Consider the following 24,602-nt stretch of genomic DNA (forward strand, 5'->3'; position numbering starts at 1 on the left):
ATGAATCACAGCGAAAATATAAACATTCTCGGCTTTATCACAGCAGATTCATTTCCAGTGAAATGAAAAAATTGAAAAAAAAAACGGCTCCTGCCTACATGCCTACCTACAGGAATGCCTCTGTCCCACTTTTTCGTTTGAATTTGAATTTAATTTTATATGGAAACACAGGCTTTTTAATTTTTTTTCATAGCTCAATTGAAATTCTTCATATTTCAAAACAATTATGCAGGATACAATATGAAAAATCTACAAAAAGACATAAAAGTAACTACGAGATGAAATGAGATTGATACAATCTTCGGAATGCAAATATATTAATGACAAGGAAAACCCATTAATTTTGTAAAACATTAAGTAGTACTGTAGCTACAGTAACCCGATTAGTGTGGAACAGTTCCAACATTGTCAGTGAGAAATGGAACATTGAGATAATCACGAAGCCATACTTGTTCCGTTGGATTGTTACTCGTCCAGCCAGCAAGATAGATGTTATTGGCTGCTGCATCAGTTTTAAGGAAACTGAAAAAATGTTATTTTTTCGATTAGAAAGCTTGAAAAGATCTATTAAAATTACCTGCTGATATCATTAACATGATAAAAAATCACATCGGATCCCAAAAACTTTGGCATAATTAATGAGCGTGCCAATCCAAAAACAAGAACATCAAGAACACTTGCAATTGCATTCAATGCTCCAGTAAATCTTGGAATCCTCGCTGCTTCATCAGTTGTACTCAATTCCCAGTTTCTCCACGTAAATCCAGTCAGAATCTTTGGATCCGCCATTTTCACTTTGTATGTATCAATTGGATTGAATCCAGAAACAAGAACTTTTGAGTAGAGATTATGAGTTTTCATTTGAATCACAAATTGTTTGAGAAGATTCTCATCGACATTCTTCACATCCCAAATCATCATTATATCATTGGCAACGCAATATGAAACGGCTTCTTCAAATGTTGGCAGAGAAATGTTTGTTCCAGTGAAACGGAGTTTTCGAAATTCCGTGATATTCATTGTAGAAATGTCTTTGTCCACTCCAGTTACTCTCACTGAAATTATTGAATAAAGTTAGTTGATACTTTATAGGAATGGTTACTATGTATACTTTTTAAAGGCGCACACCTTTTTGCGCGGCCTCGATTTGAAGATATTCCGTTCATAGTGAGAACACCATCGTGTTTATGAGTGGAAACTGATAAAAATTTGGCATTTGATTTCATAAAATAAATACTTTAACTCAAAAAAGAGGTCCAGTAGTCCTAAAACTTTCAATTTTCTGCCTCAATAAAATATTGCGAATTTTAAAATAAATCAGAATTTTCTGTGACTAGTAACTAACTTCCGCTTCTTAAAAAATTATATGTCGTGATTTTATTCAAGCGTGGATAAATTAGCACAAAGTTCCACCAAAGTGGGAGAAAATTTCAATTAAAAAAATCACAATTCAACGAATCTAACCTGTGTTAGCATCATGACAAATAACTGGAACACCATCCAATGTAATCTGTATATCCATTTCAGCCAATTGTCCTCCCTCACGCTTCACAGCACTAAATGCCTCTAAACTGTTCTCTGGTATATCATCATGTGCACTTCCACGATGACCACCAATTTTCCAAGCAGAGAAGAATTGTGATTTGTGTGGTTCATTTGTGAGTTGTGGAATACGGAAAATGAAGAAAGCGATCATCAGAGCAATTGGAATAAACGCAAGAGTTACGATGATAACTCGGATTGTTGTGAATTTGAGAGCAAGAAGTGATAGAATATAAATTATTCCGACTATTATTCCCCAAGCAATGAACGTCAGCAGATCCATGTTCACCTGAAAATTTACTTTTTTCATAAAATGTTTTCGATTTTTGGATTTTCTGGAAAATCGAAAAAAGGTTTAGAAAATTTTGAAAAATTCAAATTTTGTTTATGTTAAGGAGAATAAAAAGAAACAATGTTTTCTTTTTTAAAACTTTTTTTAAGAAGAAAAGTAGAGAAGCTTTAAATATTTTTCGAAAAATGGAGGAAAATTTCCACAGCAATGAAAGTTTGAAATTACAGTACTCTTCAAGGCGCACACCTTTTCTCATTTAACAAAAATTTGCCTCCTCGAGACCGGGTGCAGTTTTGATTTTTTTCATGAAAAATCGAAAAATTGAAAAACGAAAAAAATTTAATTCAAGAAAAATTAGTTTTTAAACAAAATTTATGGTAAAAATACAGTTAGTGATATCCAAAATGTCTGAGCAAGCGTACAATATTCAAATTCCAGCCAAAATCCAAAACTCAGAACAACAAAAAAAACATTAAAATACCAAAGTATCATATCTATTTTTCGTGAGCTACAGAATAATAAAATCATTGAAGCCTAGGTGGTTTCTTTGCGTACGTGAGCTCATTGACCGTAAGATTTCTTCTAAGAATTAAAAATAGTGAAATTTGGTAGGTTTGATCTTGAAAAAGGGTTGAGGTAGGGGCGTGAGATTTTGAAACGGAACTTTGTGGAAAAGTTTGGAAATGTTGTGAGAAATTATTCATAATTATATGAAAGAATTAATTTGAATTCGAAGAAAGAATTTATTTCAGAAATTTATCGGAATTTTTAAACTAAATTTTTAGCATTTTTAGACATTTTTCAAAAACAATTTTCGCATTTTTTGGCTCAAAAGGCTTGAACCATGAATTTGAGAAATTGAAAAAAGTGAAAAATGCAAAAAAATTTTTTTCGGTATTTAGACATCACATAAATAACCTCATAACGGTTAAACTTTTCCAGATTGCGAAAAGATGCCGAAAATTTGTACTTTTCAATTTCCGGAAAGTAAATTGATTTAAAAAGCCGATAAAGATCGTTTCGTGGCGGACTTTTCATTTCCTATTAGAAACTGTAGAAAATTGGTTTTCATCGAATTTGACGGGAATTTGCAAGAAAAAAAAGCATCTGAAAGTTATGAAAAATTTGAAAGCAAGAATTATTTTCAGTTAACTTTTGGAATATTACTTTTTATTGTAAATACTAATTTTTCAGATTTTTTTCAAAAATCAATTGTTTCTCTTACCCGATGTGGCTGGGTGACAAGCTTCTGAACATCAAAACTATCCGTAATATCATCTTTTGATAACTGGGTCAGTTGTAGAAATTCTCGGCCGAATAATTGCAGTAGTGTACCCACCATCATTGAGTAGAATGTTCTCGTCCACATTCTGAAAAATGAAAATTATTTTTAAATTATCTGAAATTAAAAGGAAAAAACTTTCAAATTCAAAAAAAAAACAAAATAGATTCCAACAGACTTAATGTCTAATGGTAAACTTACTTTGTAATTTGGAATAAATTCATTTCAATAATCATAATTTTGGCTTGAAAAGACAGCTTGGTCTGAATTTTTCACCTTTCCTGACTTCTTTTTGTACTGGAATCATCAGTTGGGAAGATAAGCGGAACATAACTTCGAAATAACATGTGAAATTCAGAAGTTTACAGACATTACAACCTTTTTTCTAATTTTACTTTAATTTCTTATCAATTTTATTGCAATGACTACTGGATGAAAAAGGTCCGAAGCCCGTTTAATTGGTGATAAAATGTGAAAAAAAATGATAAGGTTCGAGAGATTTTATGAGGTTTCTGGTAAAAAACGATGATGATGAAAGATTGTGTCGAAACTGGTTTTTTGTATAAACGAATGAATGGCGGGAACAGAGAACAAAAGTAGATCACGATATAAAAAAAAACAGTTCACAGGAAAAGCGTTTGTGGAAAAAACATTTGGCGGAGCGATTCAAAACAAAACCACATAGTTTTTTTTAAATCCATAATTAATTTTATTGTTTTTTAAAAAATTTATTTCCAATAGAATTTCAAAATCCGGATAAAGAAGAAATAAAAAAAAATAATAAAAAAATAAAAAAAGTTCACACCGTCTTTGACGACAAAATGCAGACTGGGTTACTGTACAGGAAAACTTTTTCTTGACTTTTTTGCACTTTTAATGTCATTAATTGCAAATTTCGCTAGTTTAAAAACACGGAAAGTTGTTAATATATTTTTTTAAAAATTATATAAAACATTTTATTTTTTGTTTGTTAAACTTTTAATTTCTCGAAAATGTTCTGTGAATTTAATGAAACACCGAAGCTGACGACGTTTGTGGATACGGTAATTTTTTATTCGAAATTAAATATTCTTGAGCAAAATTCAACGTAATAAGAAGACAAGTAGCAGAATGATAATATTTCCAACATTTTGGAAAGGAGAATTTCCAAAATTCAAATTCAAATTTTCAGTGGTCGATGGCTCGGGAAAACATAAATTCTTGACTCTAGAAGAACTATTCCACATAGCCTCATAGTCATCGGCTCGATTATCATTACAGGTTCGTGGAGGCTGAAAAAAACAAGAAAAGTGATGAGCAATTGAATTTAACGAAATGCTCACTGTTATTGTCTGACACTTTGGATCACATAGGTGGCACAGGCGGATAGTACATCCGACATGCATGTACTTCATATCTGGAAGATTGAAATGAAATATTGTTGATTTGAAAGAGATAACAGAGAAAAAGAGAGGAAGTTTTTCGGATTGGGTTTGTTGTTGATTGGGGGTGCGTTCGTTTTTTATTTGTTTGATTTTCTAAAAATAAGCAAGGAAATCTTGAAAACCTTCGTGGTAGCAAAGTTGTTCAACAAAAAACAACCGGAGACTAAAATCAAACTAACTTTTCTGTCTTACAGCCATCCATCCAATTGCTGCAGCTCTATTAAATGATGTATAAACTGGAGATGTTAGTATTGCTTTTTCAATTGTACATCCATCATCTCTTAATATGTAAACAGACATATTTGGTGATCCAATCCAACAACTTTCCACTCGCATCGCGTACTTGGCTGAAAATGGTTACAATGAAGCTTTACAGTACCGGCAAATATTATATTGGTTCTTGGTTATGCTTAGAATTTCTTGCCAAAAACAGTATTTATTCAACTTACTTGTATCGCAAACCCATTTATAACAAACTCTTGTTGACCATGATAAGGTGTCGTTTAATTTAAACTGAGGACTTGAACATGTATCTCTGAAATACAAGAAGTTTGAATTCATGTACCATGATCAAAACTAACCAAACAGTTTGGAAGTAACTTTTTTGATATTTTTGAAATTTAATTTTTTTAAAATTTAGTTGTTTGAAATTATAGGCAAAAAATTTTACTTCCATAAAAACTGAAAAGTCTAAACTAAAAGAACCGAAAGAAATGAAACATAGGTACCGATCCCAGCCTGACTTATGCAATGTTAGCCGACATCTTGGATGTCCTGTAGATGTGATCGTTGTCTCATTTTCATAGATCATATTTAGTACTTCGACACGAACTCCAATTTTCTGATTCATAAGTTCACTATATTCACATTTGATTGTGGTCTGTAAGGGTTAGAGAAAATTGTGATATTTTCAGATTTTCTTTTTCGATATTTGCCAACACCTTGAAAAAAATTTTCCGAAAAATCGAAAACATAATACAGATTTTTTAACAGATTTATTTAGTTTTTTTGACCCGCACTGGGTATATTTCGATCAAATAATTACTGGTGCTACTCCACGTTTAATTGTAAGGGCGCATGAATTTATTCGGATGGGACTTGTCAAAACAAGTTATTGCAGTACATTAAATTTATCCAATAGTCGAAAAAATCAATTAAAAGCAAAAATGTCAAAACTTACAGAAAATATCACTAAAACGCAAAATATCCTATTATATTCCACCATCATATTGAATGCATTAAGCTGATAGATTTTTTAAAGATCTGAAAACTTTAGAATGAAAAAATAGGCTAACATAAATTCTAAACAAATGCACCAAAATGCCAAAAGAGGACGAGAAGAAATAGGAGAATGCATTGAAATGAAAAGAGGATGAGCTGATGATTTATGGGCTTCACAGTAGTGAATTGGAAAGGGCAAAGAGTAGATAACTAATGTGGGAAGACATTGTTCAGAAAGGAGAACGGAGAAAATGTGCAATGGGCTTTTTACTATAAGTGAACTCATAATGAAGTTCAAAACTACGATGAGCTATTACCAAATGAGTCATATGCGGCTTAAGTTTTTTTTGGATAAATAATTAAAAATTCTGTGGCGAGCTTCTCAAGTTTAACTTGCTGATAAATGTAAAAGTGGATTAGACAAATTTAAAAGTTTAAAAACTGAAAGTATGCATTCAGAAAATTGGCAATTTACCAAAACGTTGACTGAAAAATTTTTGCAAATTCTAGTTTTTGAATTCGAATATAATATTCAGTCATGTTATTGTAGGTCAAGCATGACTGATTATCATAATTAAATTCAGAATCTAGATTTTTTCAAAAATGTTCAATTAAATTTTTGGTAAATTGCCTTTTTTTTTTTGAAAAAATATAGAAGAAGAAGTATTGAGAGAATATTACTGCAGGTTCTGACATCTATAATTTTCACATAGAAACAATTGAAAAACAATGGAAACTTGAATTAACTTAGTAAATACAATTTTCCAAAACTCTGATATCTGGACGAATGTTGGCAAAAGCAGAGATATCTGATAAATTTAGGTTTTTTTTTCAAAAATTGGAAAAATTATATCTCGAAAACGGGATTGAAAAATTGTGTTTGAAAAATTATAAATTGGAAGTTTCGACATTTGTTTTTCAAAAAAAAAAAAGCAGAAGTTGGTCATTTTTCTGAAAAATGAGTTGTGAAAATTGTAGACGGCTAATATTGTTTTTCAGCCTTGAATGGTACTCCGTTCTATTAAAACTAACAAAAATTAATTTTTGATAATTTTCATTCAAAAAGCGTTGCGAGCTCTGTTTAGAATATTTTTGAAAAATCCGAAAATGAAAAACTCAAAAACCAGCCAAAACTCAAAAGATGCTTCCTCATATAAAACAAAGCGGTTCTGAAATTGGACAATTTGGCCTCATCTTTAGAATTGAGCGCTTAAACTTGGTAGAAAGACATTTCCGGGGAAAGAAGAAAGTCCTACTAGATGTGTGTGCTTGTTGCTGTTTTTGAATAATGATAGTTGGGAGAGCAGAGATGGGATGTCCCATGGGATCATAGAAGTCTCAGGGCTTGTCACGAAGAAGACTTTGTTAAAAGAAGGATAACAGAACAAGAAAAAGAAAAAGATATGGAGATTTTTGACGGATTTTTGAAAGATTCAATGTGAAGTTTCGTTTTCCTTATTTATGTTTCCGTGTTTTCAAACCTTTTTCTCCACAAAAGGTAGGGTTTCTATGGTAGGACCGCCGCACTTTGAAAAATTAAATTACTGAAATCGAAAAAAAAAATCAGTGCGCCATTCATCAAGGTGTGATAGCAATGATATGTGCTAAATCATTTTTAAAACATTTAATAAAAACTGCAAAATGTTCATATATCGTGAACTTAAAATTATAAATAAATTTTAAAAAAACATAAACGTTTTCACAACTGTTTTAATTTATTTCCGAATATTTCAAATAGTAAAATGAGACGAGTTTCAATAAATTCTTTTCTAGAACCGGTGAGTTTTATTACAGGGGTTTTCCAACAGTTAATCGAATTTTTCAGAATTCTCCAAATGTTCCAAATCGTGTGACCATACCGGACGGTGATCTACGTCGAAACTCAGATGATACGGCAACTGATAGAATTTCGCTAACAAATCAACTAGGAAAATCTGCATATTCAACAACTACAGAAGATTCGATTGATTCTGAAACTTCTGAAACTAGAATGGATTCATCTAGAACGTCTGAAATTTCCGGAAATGTAAAAGAGGATCCGGTATCGGAAAATCAATATGTTCTAGAAAATTCTGAAAGTTCAGAAAGTATTGTCGTAGATCTTGAGATGCCTGGAATGACTCTTCGATCCAAGGCCAGTCCTCGAAAACGCTATATGTCTAAAAAAGAAAAAGATCTTAACGATGAAAAAAAAAACTTCAAGGACCTGGTTCTGACGATTGGCCAAAATCAAATTCAAGATCCTGATGAAGATTTCCAAATAACAAAAGAAGCAATTGATCTACTTCAATCGGAATCTGATAAAATTCTTCTGGAAATGTTCACATCTTCGAATGCAATTGCAACTGCTGGTGAGAGGGATATTTTGACTGTAAGTTTCTTTTGATTTTAAACTATAGTCGTTACAATATTTTAAAATATTTCAGCCCACCGACATTCAGACGGCTCGACACATTCAAATGATCATGAAAAAATACAAGAAGTGAAATTTTTCCAATTGAACTTACGGATAATAAATATTATTATTTGATCACAAACGTTGTAAATTCCTACAGTACTCCAACCGTACGATTTCATTATTTATACTATGAATGAAACTGTCTCACATCGCGAAAACGTGACTGTATCACAAATCGCGGAAAAGAGGTGGAAGGCGTGCAAGTTTGAGACAAGGCCCGCTTGGAAAATTTTCCTGCCTACCGTGTCAGAGTTAGTATGATTTGATTCTTTTCAACCTCTGACAACTTTCAAATCATTATTGGATGCTCTTGAACTTTTTGATGTAAACTCACACCCGAATAAAAAAAAACAACAATGCTTAAACAATTTTATTCAATATCCTTTTCAATATCTGTTCAACAAACGACAGGTTCCTTTAGAACAAACATATCCTCCTCCAAGTCCTTGACAATCTCTCGAAGTGTCACAATCACTGGATTCCACTTTCTTTGCCACGTCAAATCCATATTGTGTACGGAATCTTCTCTGATTTGCATACGGATCCTTTCTCACACATCTTCCATTCCAACAGACTTGTCCCGAAGTATAACGATACTCATCATAACAGCTCAAATAAGCAGAAGTTTCAAGGATCAGAAAAGCCAAAAGAGTGAATAGGGCCTGGAAAAAAGTGTTTTTGCAGGAATAAACTGAAGGAAACTTACCAAATTCAAATATTTCATGGCGATTAATCTGTTTGTTTCCCTACTTTTCCTTCTGTTTTATAGAGTTTCAGATACTGTAGAATTATGCAAATTGCCAACTTTTCTTTAAAGGAATGCCGAATTTTATTCATTGTTTTATTTCAAGGAAACGATCAGAAATGAAAAATGTGAGTCATCACAAATGGGGAATTATCTGCAACTCTTATATTTTATTCTACATTCTACAGAATTGGGGGTTCATAATACGCTCAGGTAGAAAAATGAGAAAGTAAATTCTCTGAGTGCACATATCAAAAAAGAAGTGGCGCCTACAAGGAAAGGAAGTCAAAATAGTTCTAGACTTAAAAACGAGATCTATAAAATTTCAACGTTTAGGCTAGTTTAGACCACAACTATTTTATCAGTAGATCCGAACTGAAAACGCTGTCTGAAATTTTTAAGTACATTTTTTACTAATTTTATAAAAAAGGTTTATAGAATAGCTCCAACCGCAGATTTACACAAAGTTTTATTTTGAAGTTCTTTAGGAAAAATAGTTTATTGAAGAGTATTTCGGAAGGTTTTTTCATCCAATTGTCAACCAATAAAGTTTCAGACTGAAAAATAACAGTTTCCAAAAAATTAACTGAGAATATTTCAACAATCCCAAAAAAAAACAATTAATTCTGCAATTTTTAGTCGAATAAGTTAATGTTCTAGCAATAAGACCACGTTTCCCAATTTTCCATTTTATAACCAATTTTACTTTTTTTTTCAGAGTTCTAGTTTCCATCAAATTTTCTTTGATAAATATTTTTAAAAACTATTTCCCAAACCAACTCAATTCATTTTTTACAACAAAAAGCCTCCATTTGAAAAATTTCCAGTTTCAAGGAAATATTTTTAAAAAACTTGAAATCTTTCATATCCTACCATATTTAACATCCCTTATTCCCTTGTCAAAAATACCTTTGCTATCATTTTCTTTGCTCGATGACCATCAAAATGCTTTTATATTTTTTCCCCTTTTTTGTCTGTGTAACCATCAGTTTACATATCTCTCACTAACTTTTTTCTCTCATCTTCTTCTTTTTTCAAAGAATGCGCCCTTCATCAAATAAATACCCACGACTCCATTTTTATGTCTTCTAGTTAAAACCACACCCATTTATTGTGAGGTTTAAAATGGAAAGAAATATTTATTCTGATTTCACAAAACTCCAATTTCTTCCGCTTTTCGATTTTATCAGAAATGTTTAAATTTCGGAAGACTCTTATCATAAGTTTTCTCAAATATGAAACAAAAGTAAACAAGTAATCATTTCATTTTTTTATTTGCTTCGAACTTTGAACCTTTCAATAGAAATATTTGTGTGGATTCGGATTGGAACAAAAATAGCAAATATTTTGGAAAATGAATATAGTATTGGATTCTTTTGGTGAAGAGCAATTCAAGCGAACAAAAATAGATGAACAGAAAAATAAGAAGACATCAATGATCAGAAAGAGATGCAGTAAACAACTCAAGAGCATTTTAAGAATAAGAAAGCTTATCGAGTATTTGAATTTGTGACTTGAAATCAGGAGATTTATAGGGTTTATTTTTTCCTGACTAACTGTGAGCTCAGGTTTCAACTCATATCTAATAGCTGCCATTTTCCAAGCACTAAAGTCTTGAAATCTTTCCAAACGCCCTTGTTTTCTGCTCACTTCTTCCGTTTTTCTTGAGAGGTCATTTACTCAAAAGCTTCATCCTCTTCTTCTCTTTGCCTAACCCCTTTCATGACCTATCCAACCAACAATTTCACATTTCCACCAGATGTTGTTGATGTGTATAGTACATGTGTTGGAGGGTCTGCTCTCATTGAATTTCAGTAATTTGCCACCTTGTAATCCTAGTAAATAATTTAGACGTAGTTAATGACCCATCTAGATAATTTATCGATAAACCCGTAGGCGCTTCAGAAATACGAGCCTAGGTAGAAGTTTTGTAAGTTTTTGGTTGAAACTGGAATACCAGGTGGGCCTGTAGGCTATTCATATATTGGTAATACATAGACTTGTCTCAGAAAGTTTTTTATTTCCTATCGCAGCTATTAAACTATTCAACTTGCCTGTCGTAGTAACTCTCGCCCGTTTTCTTCCCTTTTCGCTCTGCGAAGTTTCGAACTTTGAAGAACCAATATTGGTTGTTGTTTACCCTTACTCTTTCCATCGCCACAACTCATTCGCTCGGCGCCATCTCTGTCCTCTGTTTTCTCGAATTCTCTTCTATTTCGTATATTCCGTCTATTTGAAACAGGCAAACACAAACACAAACATTTATTCAAAAGAAGGGGACAAGACGGTCAGATCACAGTTATGGCGTTGTTGTAGAGTACGGGGGACATTTCACTATTGAGTTCTCTTTTTTGATTTTTCGACATTTGAAAAGTACAGCGTTTTGTTTGAGAGCATGTCTACGGTTTTTCGATTTTAGAATTCTTTAAGCTTGAACTTTCCGAATTTTTTCCCCGTAACTTACCTGAATTTGCCCATGACATTTTAAACGCAATTTGGAAAAGAAAATGAACCTATGTATGTATTTAATTTTGAGTGTCTTTTTATTTTTGGGAAAAATGCAACTGTTTTAATATGGTACTTGGTCCCGAACTGCTGTGAAAAAAGTATGTACCTTTAAAGAATACAGTTAGAGAGTGGGAACTACCGTACTCCTCTAAGAAGCACAATTTCTTTTTAAATCTTTGGCCGTTTTCCAACATAAATGTTGTAACTTTAAATCTAAACATTCATATTGTTCTTTTTTGAATTCAAACAAAATAACGTTTGCAACATGTGTATAGTCCGTTCTCTCTGTTTTCCAATTGTTCCCCAAAAAGGTCAATTCATCTGAACATGCTACTACATCAAGACCAATCCGTTTCTTGAACTTTTTTATTCTCCTCTCCATTAATAAAATCCCATTTAATGTACAGTTATTAACTTCCTATACTTTTGAAAATACTCTCCAAATCCTTTTATTCCCTCAATACCAACCAAAAAAAAAGATTGGCCACAGTTATATACGCGGTCTTTTTCAATTTATGTTGACAAATTTGATCGTTGACCAATGGCCTTGTGAACCATTCAAATTCCACATAGTATACATCAACAAGAACATTTGCATATGCCACGGAAGTAATATATGGCTATTCCACATATTTTGATAAAACTCTCAGTTATCTAGAAAATGAAACGCCGCGAATAGAGTTATCTAAGCAACTCGTAGGAATGCTTAACAAAAAATTTAAAACGCTTCATCTAATTTCTCGGCATTTGGCGACTCATAAAATATTAACTCAGTTTAGAAGTTGACAAAACTAGGGCTAAACTTCGAAAATACTTGGAAAATACTTTAGGCCGTGCCAAAGTTTATCTCAAATTTCATCCAATTCTTGCCAAAACCTTACCCAAGTTCAAACCAACTCACTAGTCAAAAACAAATTCGTATCAAAGATTGGCCCGGCTTAAACTAAGTCTGGGCAAGGTATGGCGCAAGTTTATAAAAGGAACTTTTCCAATAAATCTTTGAAAAATCGTAGAAAATCCGTTTCGAGAAACTTTGGGCCAGTTTCAAAAAAGGTTGAACTGCCCGAAATTGTTCACGAAATTTCATTTCAGTCAACATTGAAGGGCAAGCTCTCAAAAACTTGACTTTAATTTGTTCATTTTTCTAATAACACAAAATTTCTTAGTCATGCTCTCCTCGTTTTTGCATTTCTTACCAAAAAAACTCTGTTTTTTTCATCACAAAAATTTCTAATTTTCACAATTTTTGTTTCTACCCATACACCATGAATCATCCTCTCTCTCTCTCTCTCCGTTACACATCAACTAGAACACTACACCGATCGTACAGGTCATTCAATGTGCGAACGGACACAAAAAATTGGTAGAAGATCGGTGCCTGTTGGTGTCCCTGAACCGGCAGGAAAAATGTTTGTTGGAGGGAAAACAACAAGGAAATCGATCCCTCATTTCGGGACTCCAGTTAAAAAACAAGAAATGATAGCATGAAATTTGAGAAACGAGAGAAGATGCTGGTTTTTTCGCTTCTAAATTAAAATTCACCCCCATAAACACTTTTGGTATGGACCTGAAGAGGTGTTACATTAGATCATTTATATGAATTCTAAATTTAGAATTTAGAACCTATATAACCTAATGAGTCATAACTTTCGCAATTTTCGTTTAATTTCAATTTTTTCAATTGCCTCAAAAAAAAGACAAAGAAGATCCAATATTATCTGTATTTCATCATCCGCCTATGTTTCTTCTCCACTGTTTTCTGTTGTTTTTGTTTTCTCTCTCAATCTCTATCTCTCCTATCGTTTGCGATGAATCACCCTCTTGGCTCCGCCCATTTTCTCCCCCAGCGGCGCTCTTCCTTTTAGTCGTCCCCAGATGCCCCTCTTTACCACTCAGTGAACAGTCATTTTTGTTTCAGTGTTGTCATTTCATTTTGCTTATCAGTTGACGGTTTTCTTGTCCAGAAATATGTTCATTTATTTCTCTCTGGCCAGGATTGGAACAAGTGCCTGGATTTTTCCATTTCAAAAAAGATTACAAACATCCTATATATAAGTAGATATTTTCACTTAACCCATAAACAAAAATTAATTATATAATTGTTTAAAACATTCTTGAAAAACATGGCGTAATTTGTGATGCACTACCCGCAAACACCGCAAGAATGCGTACCAACTGTATACAGTAGTAAACAAACTGTGTAAACAAATTTGTATTCGCCGAATTTTTTAAAAACAAAAAACTGAAAAATATAAATATTAGACGCCATCTCATTTATCCATTCATTTTCTTCCATTTTTCTGCTTCTTTCTTACTTTTAAAACCTAATAATTACACGTTTGTTTCCAGAATGACTTCCCCATACGCTACAATCGTCGACGCTAGAGAGTTCAATGCTCCGATGTTCGCTGAGAAGATCGACCGTGCTCTTCGTGCCGGAGAGAAGGACGCTGTTGTCAACGTCATCACCTCGATCTCCAACGCTCAGCGCCAGCAGCTCCGCGAGCCATACAAGCTCAAGTACGGAAAGGACATCATCCAGGCTCTTGACAAGAAGTTCTCTGGAGATCTCGAGAAGGCCATCTTCGCTCTCATGGAAACTCCATTGGATTATGATGTGAAGCAGCTTAAGGCTGCCATGAAGGGATTGGGAACTGACGAGGCTGTGCTCATCGAGATTTTGTGCTCCAGAACTGTTGATCAACTCCGCGCCATTCGTGTGACCTACGAGAAGGAGTATGGAAAGGCTTTGGAAGCTGACATCGCTGGAGATACTTCTGGAGAATTCCGTGATCTTTTGGTCAGCTTGGTCACTGGATCCAAAGACGGATCTCATGATACCAACGACGCTCAGGCCAAGGATGTAAGTTTTCTTTATTTTTTCACTGTGATCAATTATTCATTTTCTTATTTTAGGATGCTGTTCGCCTGTTCGCCGACGGAAAAGCCAAGCTTGCCAAGAAGGACGGAACACACTTCCTTCACATCCTCGCCACTCAAAATCAATACCAGCTCCGCAAGGTCTTCGCCTACTTCCAGGAACTCGCTGGTGGCTCTATCGAGAAAAGCATCGAGAAGGAGTTTTCCGGAGATCTCCAGAAATCCTACCTCACCATTGTCCGTGCCGCTTCCGACAAGCAGAAGTTCTTCGCTCAGCAGCTCCACGCTTCCATGAAAGGACTCGGAACTCGCGATAACGACTTGATCCGTGTCATCGTCACTCGTTCCGAAGTCGACTTGGAGCTCATCAAGGCCGAATTCCAAGAGCTCTACTCTAAGAGCTTGGCCGACACAGTGAAGGGAGACACTTCTGGAGCCTACCGTGACGCTCTGCTCTCCATCATCAATGGAAACCACGCTACTGCCCACTAGATGCTGAAATTGACAAACCCAAGCTTTACTTCATTAATTTCGTATTAAAATTCACTTTTCAACCCCTAAAATGTTACCTGCATTCCTCTCCTAATATGTACCAGACTGGATTGTATTTTTTATGTTCAAATGTCGCATTTTGTAATAAAAATCTTAAAAAAAAATCTGCGTTCACAAAATGAATTTTCATTCAACAGAAAAAAAATTAAAAATCAACAAAAACAAGTAAAAACGGAAGAGATCATTATGTTTTACTCTTCATCCATGGAGGATCCCTTCTTTTTTGTCCTTTTCCTCTTTCCTGAAGCAGTTCTCTCTCCAGTTCTGACGATATCCACAGACGCTTTCATAATTTTCTTCTTGCACGACAATGGATTGACTCCTTTTTTCTTTTTCTTCTTCTTCAATTCTTGTTGGCCGATCAGCGCATTTTTTAACTCCTTTAGCTTCTTGATTTCGGATTCTTCTTTAGAACAGCCAGCCTTTGTAGCTTCAGAAATCTGAAACGTAAAATGTTTTTTCCAGTACACTCAGTTTTTAAAAACTCACATTATCAAGTAGCACAGTCTTAAATTTGATGTACATAATCGGTGTTCCAACGATTGCTCTCAGCTTTTCAGTTAATTCATCGTCCTGGGTTGCAATCAAATATTTGGTTTTTCCACTTGCAGCTCGCCGAGCTAAATGAGCAAGACAGTCAGAAGCCGCTCGGGGAGTTGAATGTGTACATTCTGCAATTTCGAACTGCTTGGCAATGACAAAAGCTCCATAAAGAAGTGGTCCGAATTTTTCTAGTTCCTTCAACACACAATTTGTTGTCATTAGGTGTGTCTCCTCGGTGAGATATTTTGGAATTTGTTCAGCAAGGTTGAGCTTTTCTTGGAGTGCCGCATTGCAGAATGTTCCATCAACTAATACACGATAAGGAGCGACAAACTTGTAGTTGTATTTGTAGAATGTTAACAGACGATTTGCTCGTTTGAGTCTGAAAATAAACTAAAAATTTATTAATTATACGCAAATATCTTACCGTTTAACTTTCATTGTTTATTGAATTTATTTCTTCTTCAAATTTTTTGTCACACAGTCGATTAGTTTTCTGAATTCTGCACTGCAATCACCCTGTTTGATACGTTCAGCCTGAACTGAGACGCACGATCCGTAGTTGGAAGTTTCGGTTGGACACTTGGCAATCGAGGTGGCGTAGTTGAGAAGCCGCTGTTGAGTTTTTGGCATACCCTATAACAATTTCAGATTGATTAAATGTTCCAATCTCATTACAAATACAAATAATTCTATTAATGACATAAATTGAACGATAATTAAAGGCTTTCTAGAAAAACAATGTCGCAATCGCCTTTTTAGGGCATAAAACACGATTTCTATACTAAATAATTAAACTAACTCTAAAATGTGTTTGCGAAAAATAAAATAAAAACTAGAAAAAAATAGAACAAAAAATCGTGATTTTTCTGCGCCTCTCTTGCCAAAATGCAAGCCTGGCACGGAAATTTTTCCATTTCGTTGCGAGACCCGCTGCCCCGCTCATCGGGCGGTCTAGCCTGTTTCAGTGCAAGTAAGCTAACCAAGCGAATTTTTTGATTTTCTCAGGCATTTTAGGTGTTCTTTTAAATATTTTTTGCAGAAAGTCGTAGTTTTTAATGTTTTTTCTTTTTTATAATAAGCACCGAACAATTTTGTTGCTCGTTGTTACGGCTTTTTGAAGTTTTAGGTTGAAAATTTATACAATCCAAATAAATTATGTTTTCAGGGGTACAAACTATGGCTTCGCGTTCGTTAGCCTCTATCAGCCGTTCGGCTTCCCGTCTCCTTCAAAGCAACGTTCAGAAATGCGCTCTTCCAGCAGCTTCCAGTGAGTTTTTAAATAAATTATATAAATTTTTCACAAAACTATTGCAGTCCGCCTCAGCTCAAACAATGTTGAGTCCAAGAAGGGAATTCACACCGGTGTTGCCACCCAGCAAGCTGCCGCTGCCACCAAGGTTTGTATTTTTTTTAGTCAGATAAATTCAATTCAATTCTGGTTTTAAGGTCTCTGCCAAGGCTACAGCTGCTAACGCTTCCGGACGCATTGTCGCTGTCATCGGAGCCGTCGTCGACGTCCAGTTCGATGAGAACCTTCCACCAATCCTCAACGGTCTCGAGGTAGTCGGACGTTCCCCAAGACTCATTCTTGAGGTCTCTCAACATCTCGGAGACAATGTCGTCAGATGTATTGCTATGGACGGAACTGAAGGACTTGTCCGTGGACAGCCAGTTGCTGACACCGGAGATCCGATTAAGATCCCAGTCGGACCAGAAACTCTTGGCCGTATCATGAACGTCATTGGAGAGCCAATTGACGAGAGAGGTCCAATTGCATCCAAGAACTTCGCTGCTATCCACGCTGAAGCTCCAGAATTCGTCGAAATGTCCGTCGAGCAGGAGATTCTTGTTACCGGAATCAAGGTCGTCGATCTTCTTGCCCCATACGCCAAGGGAGGAAAGATTGGACTTTTCGGAGGAGCTGGAGTCGGAAAGACTGTGCTTATCATGGAGCTCATTAACAACGTCGCCAAGGCTCACGGAGGTTACTCTGTGTTCGCTGGAGTCGGAGAGCGTACCCGTGAAGGAAACGATCTCTACCACGAAATGATTGAAGGAGGAGTCATTGATCTCAAGGTTAGTAGGAAAAAATGGTTCATGGTATTTAAATAAACAATTTATAGGGAAAGAACTCCAAGGTATCTCTCGTATACGGACAAATGAACGAGCCACCAGGTGCCCGTGCTCGTGTGTGCCTCACCGGTCTCACTGTCGCCGAGTACTTCCGTGACCAGGAAGGACAAGATGTGCTTCTTTTCATTGACAACATTTTCCGTTTCACCCAGGCTGGATCTGAAGTGTCCGCTCTTCTCGGACGTATCCCATCCGCTGTCGGATACCAACCAACCCTTGCCACTGACATGGGAAGTATGCAAGAGAGAATTACCACCACCAAGAAGGGATCCATCACATCCGTCCAGGCTATTTACGTACCTGCTGACGATTTGACTGATCCAGCTCCAGCTACCACATTCGCTCACTTGGACGCCACCACTGTCTTGTCCCGTGGTATTGCCGAATTGGCTATCTACCCAGCTGTCGATCCACTTGACTCCACCTCCCGTATCATGGACCCCAACGTTGTCGGACAGAACCACTACGACATTGCTCGTGGAGTTCAAAAGATCCTCCAAGATTACAAGTCCCTCCAAGATATTATTGCTATTCTTGGTATGGATGAGTTGTCCGAGGAAGACAAGCTTACCGTTTCACGTGCCCGCAAGATCCAACGTTTCCTTTCCCAACCATTCCAAGTCGCTGAGGTGTTCACTGGACATCAAGGAAAGTTCGTATCACTCGAAGAGACAATCCGCGGTTTCACCATGATTCTCAAGGGTAAGAATATTTAAACGTTGAAAACATTAAAATTAAATCAATTTTCAGGAGAACTCGACCACCTTCCAGAAGTTGCTTTCTACATGCAAGGAGGAATCGATGATGTGTTCAAGAAGGCCGAAGAACTCGCCAAGCAACACGGAAATTAGTTTTATTTTTTTTGTTATAACGCCGACACTTCGTTTTTCTTTTTTTCAATGTTTTTTGGTAGAGATAAATTTAATGTATAGTTTATTGTATTGTTGCGGTAGTGCTGTTTCCGTCAGACCACTATTTGGTGACTCCCAATACGTTGTTTTCCATCTCTCACTCTCCCTTCTTCGAATTCAACTACCAACCCAAATGCCCTAAAAGGCAACAAAAATAAAGCAAAAACATTATTTTTTTCACACCCCAAGTTCATTTGACTTCTAGTATATTTTTATCAGAAATAAACAGAAAGCCGATGATAAAACTGCGAGTTTGTTGATCGTCAAATTTCAGGTTAAACGAATGAGTAACAGAACGTATGCCGATAATCTGTTTCCACAACAGGTCGCGGAGCAGCATGAGGAACAGATGTCTTCTGGTTCTTCGCCCAAAAGTAATTCTCCCAGCAGAAGTATAAGCTCTGTTGAGGCAGCGAACTCTAGAATACACATCGGATGGATGGCCACAACCTTGGACGTTGCCGAGAATCTAGACCGTCATGTTGCTACTTTCTGTACACGACTGGGAGAGTTCAAGTATAACTTTGTCGTCTACCCGATTGGAGGGGTCGTTCGCGCATTCTGGACGCCTAATGGAAGGTTCACATCGACTATCTTACCCAACTTCAACTAGACTACTAATTTTCAGCGCGGAGAATCATCCACCTGTTATTGATTTGCCCGATGTTCAGCTGAGAAATGATCTCTGGGAAAGCTATGTTGTAGGAAAAGTATGGGGGGTTTTTTTTTTAATTTTAATTACTTTTTCGAAGAACAAGCCCTTTATTCTTAAATTAAAACCTGAAATTGTCATTTTTTTCAAGATTTCTCCATGGATCGACTGTGACTCTTCTGATCCAGCCTTTGCCTCGCTTTCCGAGGAACATCTTCTGAAAGAGCTCAGCTACATTTGTTATTTGGGTCTTCAAACGATGGCAATCGAGCTCACACGCATCTCGTCGCCTCGTACTGCTGCCATTTTGAAAAAATGGATTTGGACTAGAAATTCGCGTTTTACGTAAGTAAAATGCAATATGAAATAGCTCCTTTTTTTCAGTAAAATATTTTTTAAAAAAGCAAAGTTTATATTTATTTTCAGTGTTTGGGTTCAACTTCCGTCTGCAATTGAAAAGTGCAAAGATTATGACGCTTTCACAATAGAACATGTTGATTTATGGACAATTTGGGCCGATTTCCGGAAGAATTGTGGTAATTTCAGTGGTGTTTATTTCCAAGTGGCTTTGACGATCTCTTCGGAACTTCCCGATGAGCTTACTGAGCTTAAACTTGTGGACCGTTGGAAGGCCGAGCCCCTAGCAGCTTTTGTTATCGAATCGGGTCTTTTTATTTCTGGAAGAAATGGAGAAGCATCAATTCCAAGGTAAATTTCAAGATTACATTTTCAAATAAATACTAATTTTTCAGTGCCCACATAAATTTATTAAAACATCTATGGACAACTGATGCACTTCGGATCGTTCTTCGTGCCACAACGGATACATTCAAGTACAATACTTCTATCAAATCCGAGTATTCTCAAGCTCTTCGTCATGCAGTTCGAAATGTTAATTACCGAAGTCGTCCTGATGTTGGAGAAGGATCGAATGACTCCACTCATTATCTTAATGTTATCGAATACAAAGATGTTTTGCAAGCACCTCTTCAACCATTGTCTGAAAATTTGGATTCAGGAGTTTATAATACATTCGAGCAGGATCAAATTAAATACGACGTGTATGGAGAAGCTGTAGTTGGAGCATTAAAAGATCTTGGAGCTGACGGAAGAAAAACTGTTGTCATTTACTTGTTGGGAGGAGGACGTGGTCCTATTGTGAGTTTTTGGCTATTAAGTAGAAAAAGTCCCTTTTAATTCGACATGAAAACATATTTTGTGGCCAATTGAAAACACTCCACCCCCTGACCATGGGTCTCGTTTGGAAGTTGGCGACAAGCCGGAAATTCAAACATTTTGCAGTTAATTTTGCCAATTGTCTGAAGCGAACTGCAACATTTTTCAATTTACAGTTTTTCGGTCTAAATGAATATCAAAACGGGCATTTTTATGCGTCTCCATAGTTTTAAATATTATAAATTTCAATTTTTTTCAGGGAACGAAAATTCTGAAATCTGAAAGAGAATACAACAACACATTCCGACAAGGCCAAGAAAGTCTCAAAGTGAAGCTTTATATTGTTGAAAAGAATCCAAATGCAATCGTCACTCTGAAATATATGAATGTGAGAACATGGAAACGACGAGTAACGATTATTGAAAGTGATATGCGAAGTCTGCCGGGAATTGCGAAAGATCGTGGATTCGAACAACCTGACATAATTGTTTCGGAACTTCTTGGAAGTTTTGGAGATAACGAGTTGAGTCCTGAATGTCTAGATGGTGTCACTGGATTTTTGAAGCCAACAACAATTTCAATTCCACAGAAGTACACTAGCTATGTGAAGCCAATAATGAGTACTCATATTCATCAAACAATTAAAGCTCAAAGTATTCCTTATTTGAGTCGTGCAATTCCATCGCATGGTAGAGGTGAACCGGAATTGGATGAAGACGAAATGTGGATTCAAAAATACCCGTTTGTTTTTCAATTTTTTTATAAAAATATAAACATTCTGCCTTATTACCCCGATGCCAAATTTTGCTAGTCCCGGTCTCGATTAGACAAAATTTTTAAAATTAAAAAAAAAATTCAAACAAAAATCTTTGTTATATGCGAAAACGTGTGCACCTTTAAACTATACTGTAATCTAAGACTTGTTGCTGCAGAGTTTTTATTAATTTTTTATAGTTTTTTTTGGTTGGCATTTTATTATTTTAGTTTAGTTTTGATAAATTGATATTGATTTTTATTTAAAAAACTATGAAAAATCATGGGATATTGAAATTACAGTACTCTTCAAAGGTACAAAAAGTTTCGTATTAACGAATATTTATCGTGTAGATACCGGGTACCGTAATATTAGAAAAAGTATCGCTAAAATTCATGTTGTGGTAATAAATATTTCTGAAGTTTTCTACTCTTGTGTACATAAAGGCCCTGGCCGAGTACACGGAGGTTTCTAGGCCATCTTTTCTTGACGGGAGTATCCGCTCCACAAGTTATGCTTCAATTTACTCTTATTTTAGAATAATTTTTAATTAAAAAAAAAGCATAAAAACTTTTTTTTTAAATTTTAATAAACATTTTCTTTCAGACAAGGACATGTTCGTAACAATATGGATCAAATCTACGTTGTATATCTTTCAAAATACATTCCACTTGCCGAAACCACCAAACCAGTATTCACATTTGAACATCCAAATTTCATGAATTCAAGCAATGAGAGAAGCGATTCTATTGAATTTGTTATGGATAGAAATGCAGATGTAAGTTTTTCAGCAAAAAAAAAAAAAAAAACTTAGAAATTCTTAAGAAAATTTAAAAATATTTTTTCGTTGATTATTTGAGGTAATTTGCTTATATTAAATGCAAAATTCGCACAAATGACAGTCCACCTTTGAAAATAAAACAATGAATTGAAAAATTTTATTGATAAAATATGTGTTTATTAAATTAAAAATCAAATAAGTTAGAACCTAATTTATTTCAGCTGATGGGATTCGCCGGCTACTTTGATCTTCAACTCTACAAAACCGTGATGCTTTCAATTGAACCATCAACTCATACACCTGGAATGGTCAGTTGGTTCCCAGCTGTTATTCCACTTAGAGATCAATTGAGAGTTGGAGAAGGTGACAGAATTTCTCTGAAAATCGATCGAAAAGTTGACAATACTGGTGTGTGGTACGAATGGCATGTTGAAAAAAAGGTAACAGTTTTTGATAACTTATTAAGATTATAGTTGAGTTTTTTCCAGAAAACCAATGGCGAATCTGTGAGCACCCCGATCCAGAATCCAAATGGAGAGAGCTATTACATGAGAATGTAGTGCCTAGTTTTTCGCTTTTATAATTATTATTTTCCTGTTTTAATCCTAATTGTTGATGTGTTATTCACTTTTGCGCCCCTATTGAATTTCCCAATCATTCCTAGAATTTTTTCCGTTGGTTTTCCCATTTCCTGTTGCCCATTTTCCGGTTCATTAATTTGAAGATTCTTTTTTGCTCCGGTATCTATCGCGATTCGATTGTTGCTCCTTTTAATTCGATATTAATTGTTTAAAAATTCAGTTTTTAAGTTTCCGTTAATTTTCCGAATTAAAGAGCTTGTTTTATTCTGTTGTTTTTTTGTAATTTTGAATTATAGTTATTAGTTTTCATACTAAAACATATTTTTATAGAGATTTTAAAGTTTTCCCAATTATTTTTCATTTAAAAATATTTTCAGAATGTTGATAAACAGTTCTCGTTTATCAATTTCTTCAACGGGACGATGTCTTTTGGCATCTGCCATGTCACAAATGGACGAAGTATTCGGAGTACAGAAGAGACAAATGGGACGACGGCAACCAAAGCAGGGAAAACCACCAATTTTGCCTCCATCGAAGAAAGTGAGTTCTATTGATTTTTTCACTAGAACAAAAATTGGAACATAAAAAAATCCAATTTTTGCCGAAAAAAATGCGCCAGCGGGGCTTTTTCCCAAAATGACAGAAAATGTCTCAATATACCGAATATAACTGTTAGAAAATTTACAGTATTTTTCTAACTCCTTAAAAATGGGTTTTTTCAGTCTTGCAACAAAAAAACGTGCAACTTTTTATTGAAAAATTTAGAAGAATTCTATAAATTTTTAACAGTTTTAAATTTTGTTACTCTTATCTATAAATTCACAAAATTCAGGTTCTCTACCACGTTGTGCATGCTCCATGGCAGAAACCAGAAGATGTCGAGGAGCTCCTCTGGCGTCGTCATGCATACAACAATGCAGTTATTTCACTTCGAGAAGTATTCCGTGCAGAACTTGCTCAAAATGCATCTCATGGTCAGGGTATCGAAGCAATGAAAGAAGCAGAAGCACTTGAATTAGACGAATTAATTGCTCAAAATGAGAAGCGGAATGAAGAAAAACGGGCGGCACGTAAAGAACGAGAAGCCGAAGATGCGAAGGAAACAAAATCTGTAATTTTGGAAGAAATTCGAGTTGAATTGGAGAAAAGAAATGCAGGCAAAAAGCAGGCAGAAGATGAAGTTAAAAATGCAATTTCTCGTTCAAGTGAATTCATTACTCGTTCAAATCTTGAAACTAAAATTCTCGAAGCACTCGAAAAGCCAACAATTTACGATTTTGCAATTGATCGGGCTGGGAACAAGTATTTCGTACCTGAACCAGTTAAATATCAAGAAGGAACACCAACTCGACAAAAAGGACGATTGTATGATCAGACATTGGGTACACAACATGGAACTATCGAAGAAGCTAATAAGATACAACAGAAAAGTGTTTAGAGGACATGATGTGAGTTATTTTTGAACATCGAAAAATAAAAATAATAAAAAAATCTTCTAATGTAGTAATATTTTTGTTTTCAAATTTTTGAATTTTTTGAAGAAATGAAATTTTCATCTCTGGTAATTTCTCTACATAAAAATCAACTTTTTTTGATAAGTCTATAGACTAGACTACTATATTTCCTTACAATTTTTTCCAGTTTTACGAATTTCAATTTTTCAGTTCGAAAATCGAAAATTTTTCGACGACATCCATGTTCAATATAAACTTGTAGTTTGTGAGAAAAAAATATGAAATAATTGGAAAAGTGTTACACTTTTAAATATTTTCTGTAATCAATATTTTCGTTTACCTAATAATTTACTTTTTTTATTTCAGATTTGCCATTTCCCCAACTGGTCATCATCATTCTTCCCAAAAGGGACAACATTGTAGTCTACACACATTTCTTCCTAATTCGGATGATAACACTATAAGATAACTGTTCTCTGTCTCCGTCTCTTGTTCTCTCTTTCTCATTATTTTTTTTTGTATTCTATTTCCCTTTTTGAGTTTATACAAATTATATCAATTTTTGTTTTCTTTTTCTCTGTTTCAAATTCCAGTTTTCTAGACATTTTCCCTTTAGATAGACTTTTGCTGTTATAAGTTTTTGATTTTTTTCATAAATCTACAATCGTTTCATTTTACTTTCTTTAATTTGACTGTCTAAAATATTCGGA

At 35.0% G+C, this 24,602-nt stretch overlaps 9 protein-coding genes across 11 annotated transcripts; 5 read left to right on the forward strand and 4 right to left on the reverse strand.

Moving 5' to 3' along the window:
• Nucleotides 1–194: 194 nt before the first annotated feature.
• Nucleotides 195–3,204, reverse strand: ZC155.4 (GP-PDE domain-containing protein). The gene is made up of 4 exons (NM_065705.5): nucleotides 3,060–3,204; nucleotides 1,465–1,831; nucleotides 578–1,055; nucleotides 195–522 (listed from the first exon to the last, which is right to left on the reverse strand). The coding sequence occupies exons 1-4, from the start codon at nucleotides 3,201–3,203 to the stop codon at nucleotides 384–386; spliced, it is 1,128 nt and encodes a 375-aa protein (NP_498106.1). The 5' UTR covers nucleotide 3,204; the 3' UTR covers nucleotides 195–383.
• A 945-nt stretch (nucleotides 3,205–4,149) lies between these two features.
• Nucleotides 4,150–5,810, reverse strand: cutl-19 (Cuticlin-like protein 19). Of its 2 annotated transcripts, none has more exons than NM_181964.4 (6): nucleotides 5,721–5,810; nucleotides 5,269–5,420; nucleotides 4,990–5,075; nucleotides 4,720–4,887; nucleotides 4,439–4,512; nucleotides 4,150–4,387 (listed from the first exon to the last, which is right to left on the reverse strand). In NM_181964.4, exons 1-6 carry the CDS (start codon nucleotides 5,763–5,765, stop codon nucleotides 4,199–4,201), a joined length of 714 nt encoding a protein of 237 aa, NP_871693.1. In that variant the 5' UTR covers nucleotides 5,766–5,810; the 3' UTR covers nucleotides 4,150–4,198. The 2 variants fall into 2 exon arrangements, with proteins under 2 accessions (NP_871693.1, NP_498107.2); NM_065706.6 differs by having other exon boundaries at nucleotides 4,152–4,387; nucleotides 5,284–5,420; nucleotides 5,721–5,803.
• Nucleotides 5,811–7,185: 1,375 nt separating this feature from the next.
• On the forward strand, nucleotides 7,186–8,294 carry ZC155.2 (Histone H2A/H2B/H3 domain-containing protein). The gene is made up of 3 exons (NM_065707.2): nucleotides 7,186–7,539; nucleotides 7,587–8,132; nucleotides 8,188–8,294. Exons 1-3 carry the CDS (start codon nucleotides 7,504–7,506, stop codon nucleotides 8,245–8,247), a joined length of 642 nt encoding a protein of 213 aa, NP_498108.1. The 5' UTR covers nucleotides 7,186–7,503; the 3' UTR covers nucleotides 8,248–8,294.
• A 5,525-nt stretch (nucleotides 8,295–13,819) lies between these two features.
• Nucleotides 13,820–15,003, forward strand: nex-1 (Annexin). Its single transcript, NM_065708.10, has 2 exons — nucleotides 13,820–14,335; nucleotides 14,389–15,003. The coding sequence occupies exons 1-2, from the start codon at nucleotides 13,823–13,825 to the stop codon at nucleotides 14,842–14,844; spliced, it is 969 nt and encodes a 322-aa protein (NP_498109.1). The 5' UTR covers nucleotides 13,820–13,822; the 3' UTR covers nucleotides 14,845–15,003.
• Nucleotides 15,004–15,016: 13 nt separating this feature from the next.
• Nucleotides 15,017–16,083, reverse strand: C34E10.10 (rRNA-processing protein UTP23 homolog). Its single transcript, NM_065709.5, has 3 exons — nucleotides 15,875–16,083; nucleotides 15,394–15,829; nucleotides 15,017–15,344 (listed from the first exon to the last, which is right to left on the reverse strand). Exons 1-3 carry the CDS (start codon nucleotides 15,886–15,888, stop codon nucleotides 15,096–15,098), a joined length of 699 nt encoding a protein of 232 aa, NP_498110.1. The 5' UTR covers nucleotides 15,889–16,083; the 3' UTR covers nucleotides 15,017–15,095.
• On the reverse strand, nucleotides 15,901–16,080 carry C34E10.12 (the record flags this gene model as incomplete). Of its 2 annotated transcripts, none has more annotated exons than NM_001364038.1 (1): nucleotides 15,901–16,080. In NM_001364038.1, the coding sequence occupies one exon, from the start codon at nucleotides 16,078–16,080 to the stop codon at nucleotides 15,901–15,903; it is 180 nt and encodes a 59-aa protein (NP_001350980.1). The 2 variants fall into 2 exon arrangements, with proteins under 2 accessions (NP_001350980.1, NP_001348741.1); NM_001361712.1 differs by having other exon boundaries at nucleotides 15,936–15,965.
• Nucleotides 16,084–16,615: 532 nt separating the features above from the next.
• atp-2 (ATP synthase subunit beta, mitochondrial) lies at nucleotides 16,616–18,735 on the forward strand. The gene is made up of 5 exons (NM_065710.8): nucleotides 16,616–16,717; nucleotides 16,765–16,847; nucleotides 16,897–17,526; nucleotides 17,574–18,285; nucleotides 18,334–18,735. Exons 1-5 carry the CDS (start codon nucleotides 16,627–16,629, stop codon nucleotides 18,432–18,434), a joined length of 1,617 nt encoding a protein of 538 aa, NP_498111.2. The 5' UTR covers nucleotides 16,616–16,626; the 3' UTR covers nucleotides 18,435–18,735.
• An 18-nt stretch (nucleotides 18,736–18,753) lies between these two features.
• prmt-5 (Protein arginine N-methyltransferase 5) lies at nucleotides 18,754–22,706 on the forward strand. The gene is made up of 9 exons (NM_065711.9): nucleotides 18,754–19,073; nucleotides 19,123–19,204; nucleotides 19,298–19,491; nucleotides 19,573–19,854; nucleotides 19,899–20,304; nucleotides 20,582–21,063; nucleotides 21,683–21,854; nucleotides 22,079–22,297; nucleotides 22,346–22,706. The coding sequence occupies exons 1-9, from the start codon at nucleotides 18,778–18,780 to the stop codon at nucleotides 22,415–22,417; spliced, it is 2,205 nt and encodes a 734-aa protein (NP_498112.1). The 5' UTR covers nucleotides 18,754–18,777; the 3' UTR covers nucleotides 22,418–22,706.
• Nucleotides 22,707–22,815: 109 nt separating this feature from the next.
• mrps-26 (Small ribosomal subunit protein mS26) lies at nucleotides 22,816–24,563 on the forward strand. The gene is made up of 3 exons (NM_001392090.1): nucleotides 22,816–22,978; nucleotides 23,271–23,886; nucleotides 24,259–24,563. The coding sequence occupies exons 1-2, from the start codon at nucleotides 22,817–22,819 to the stop codon at nucleotides 23,874–23,876; spliced, it is 768 nt and encodes a 255-aa protein (NP_001379768.1). The 5' UTR covers nucleotide 22,816; the 3' UTR covers nucleotides 23,877–23,886; nucleotides 24,259–24,563.
• Nucleotides 24,564–24,602: the final 39 nt, after the last annotated feature.

This window comes from Caenorhabditis elegans, chromosome III (assembly GCF_000002985.6).
Source record: "Caenorhabditis elegans chromosome III".
NCBI lineage: Eukaryota > Metazoa > Nematoda > Chromadorea > Rhabditida > Rhabditidae > Caenorhabditis > Caenorhabditis elegans.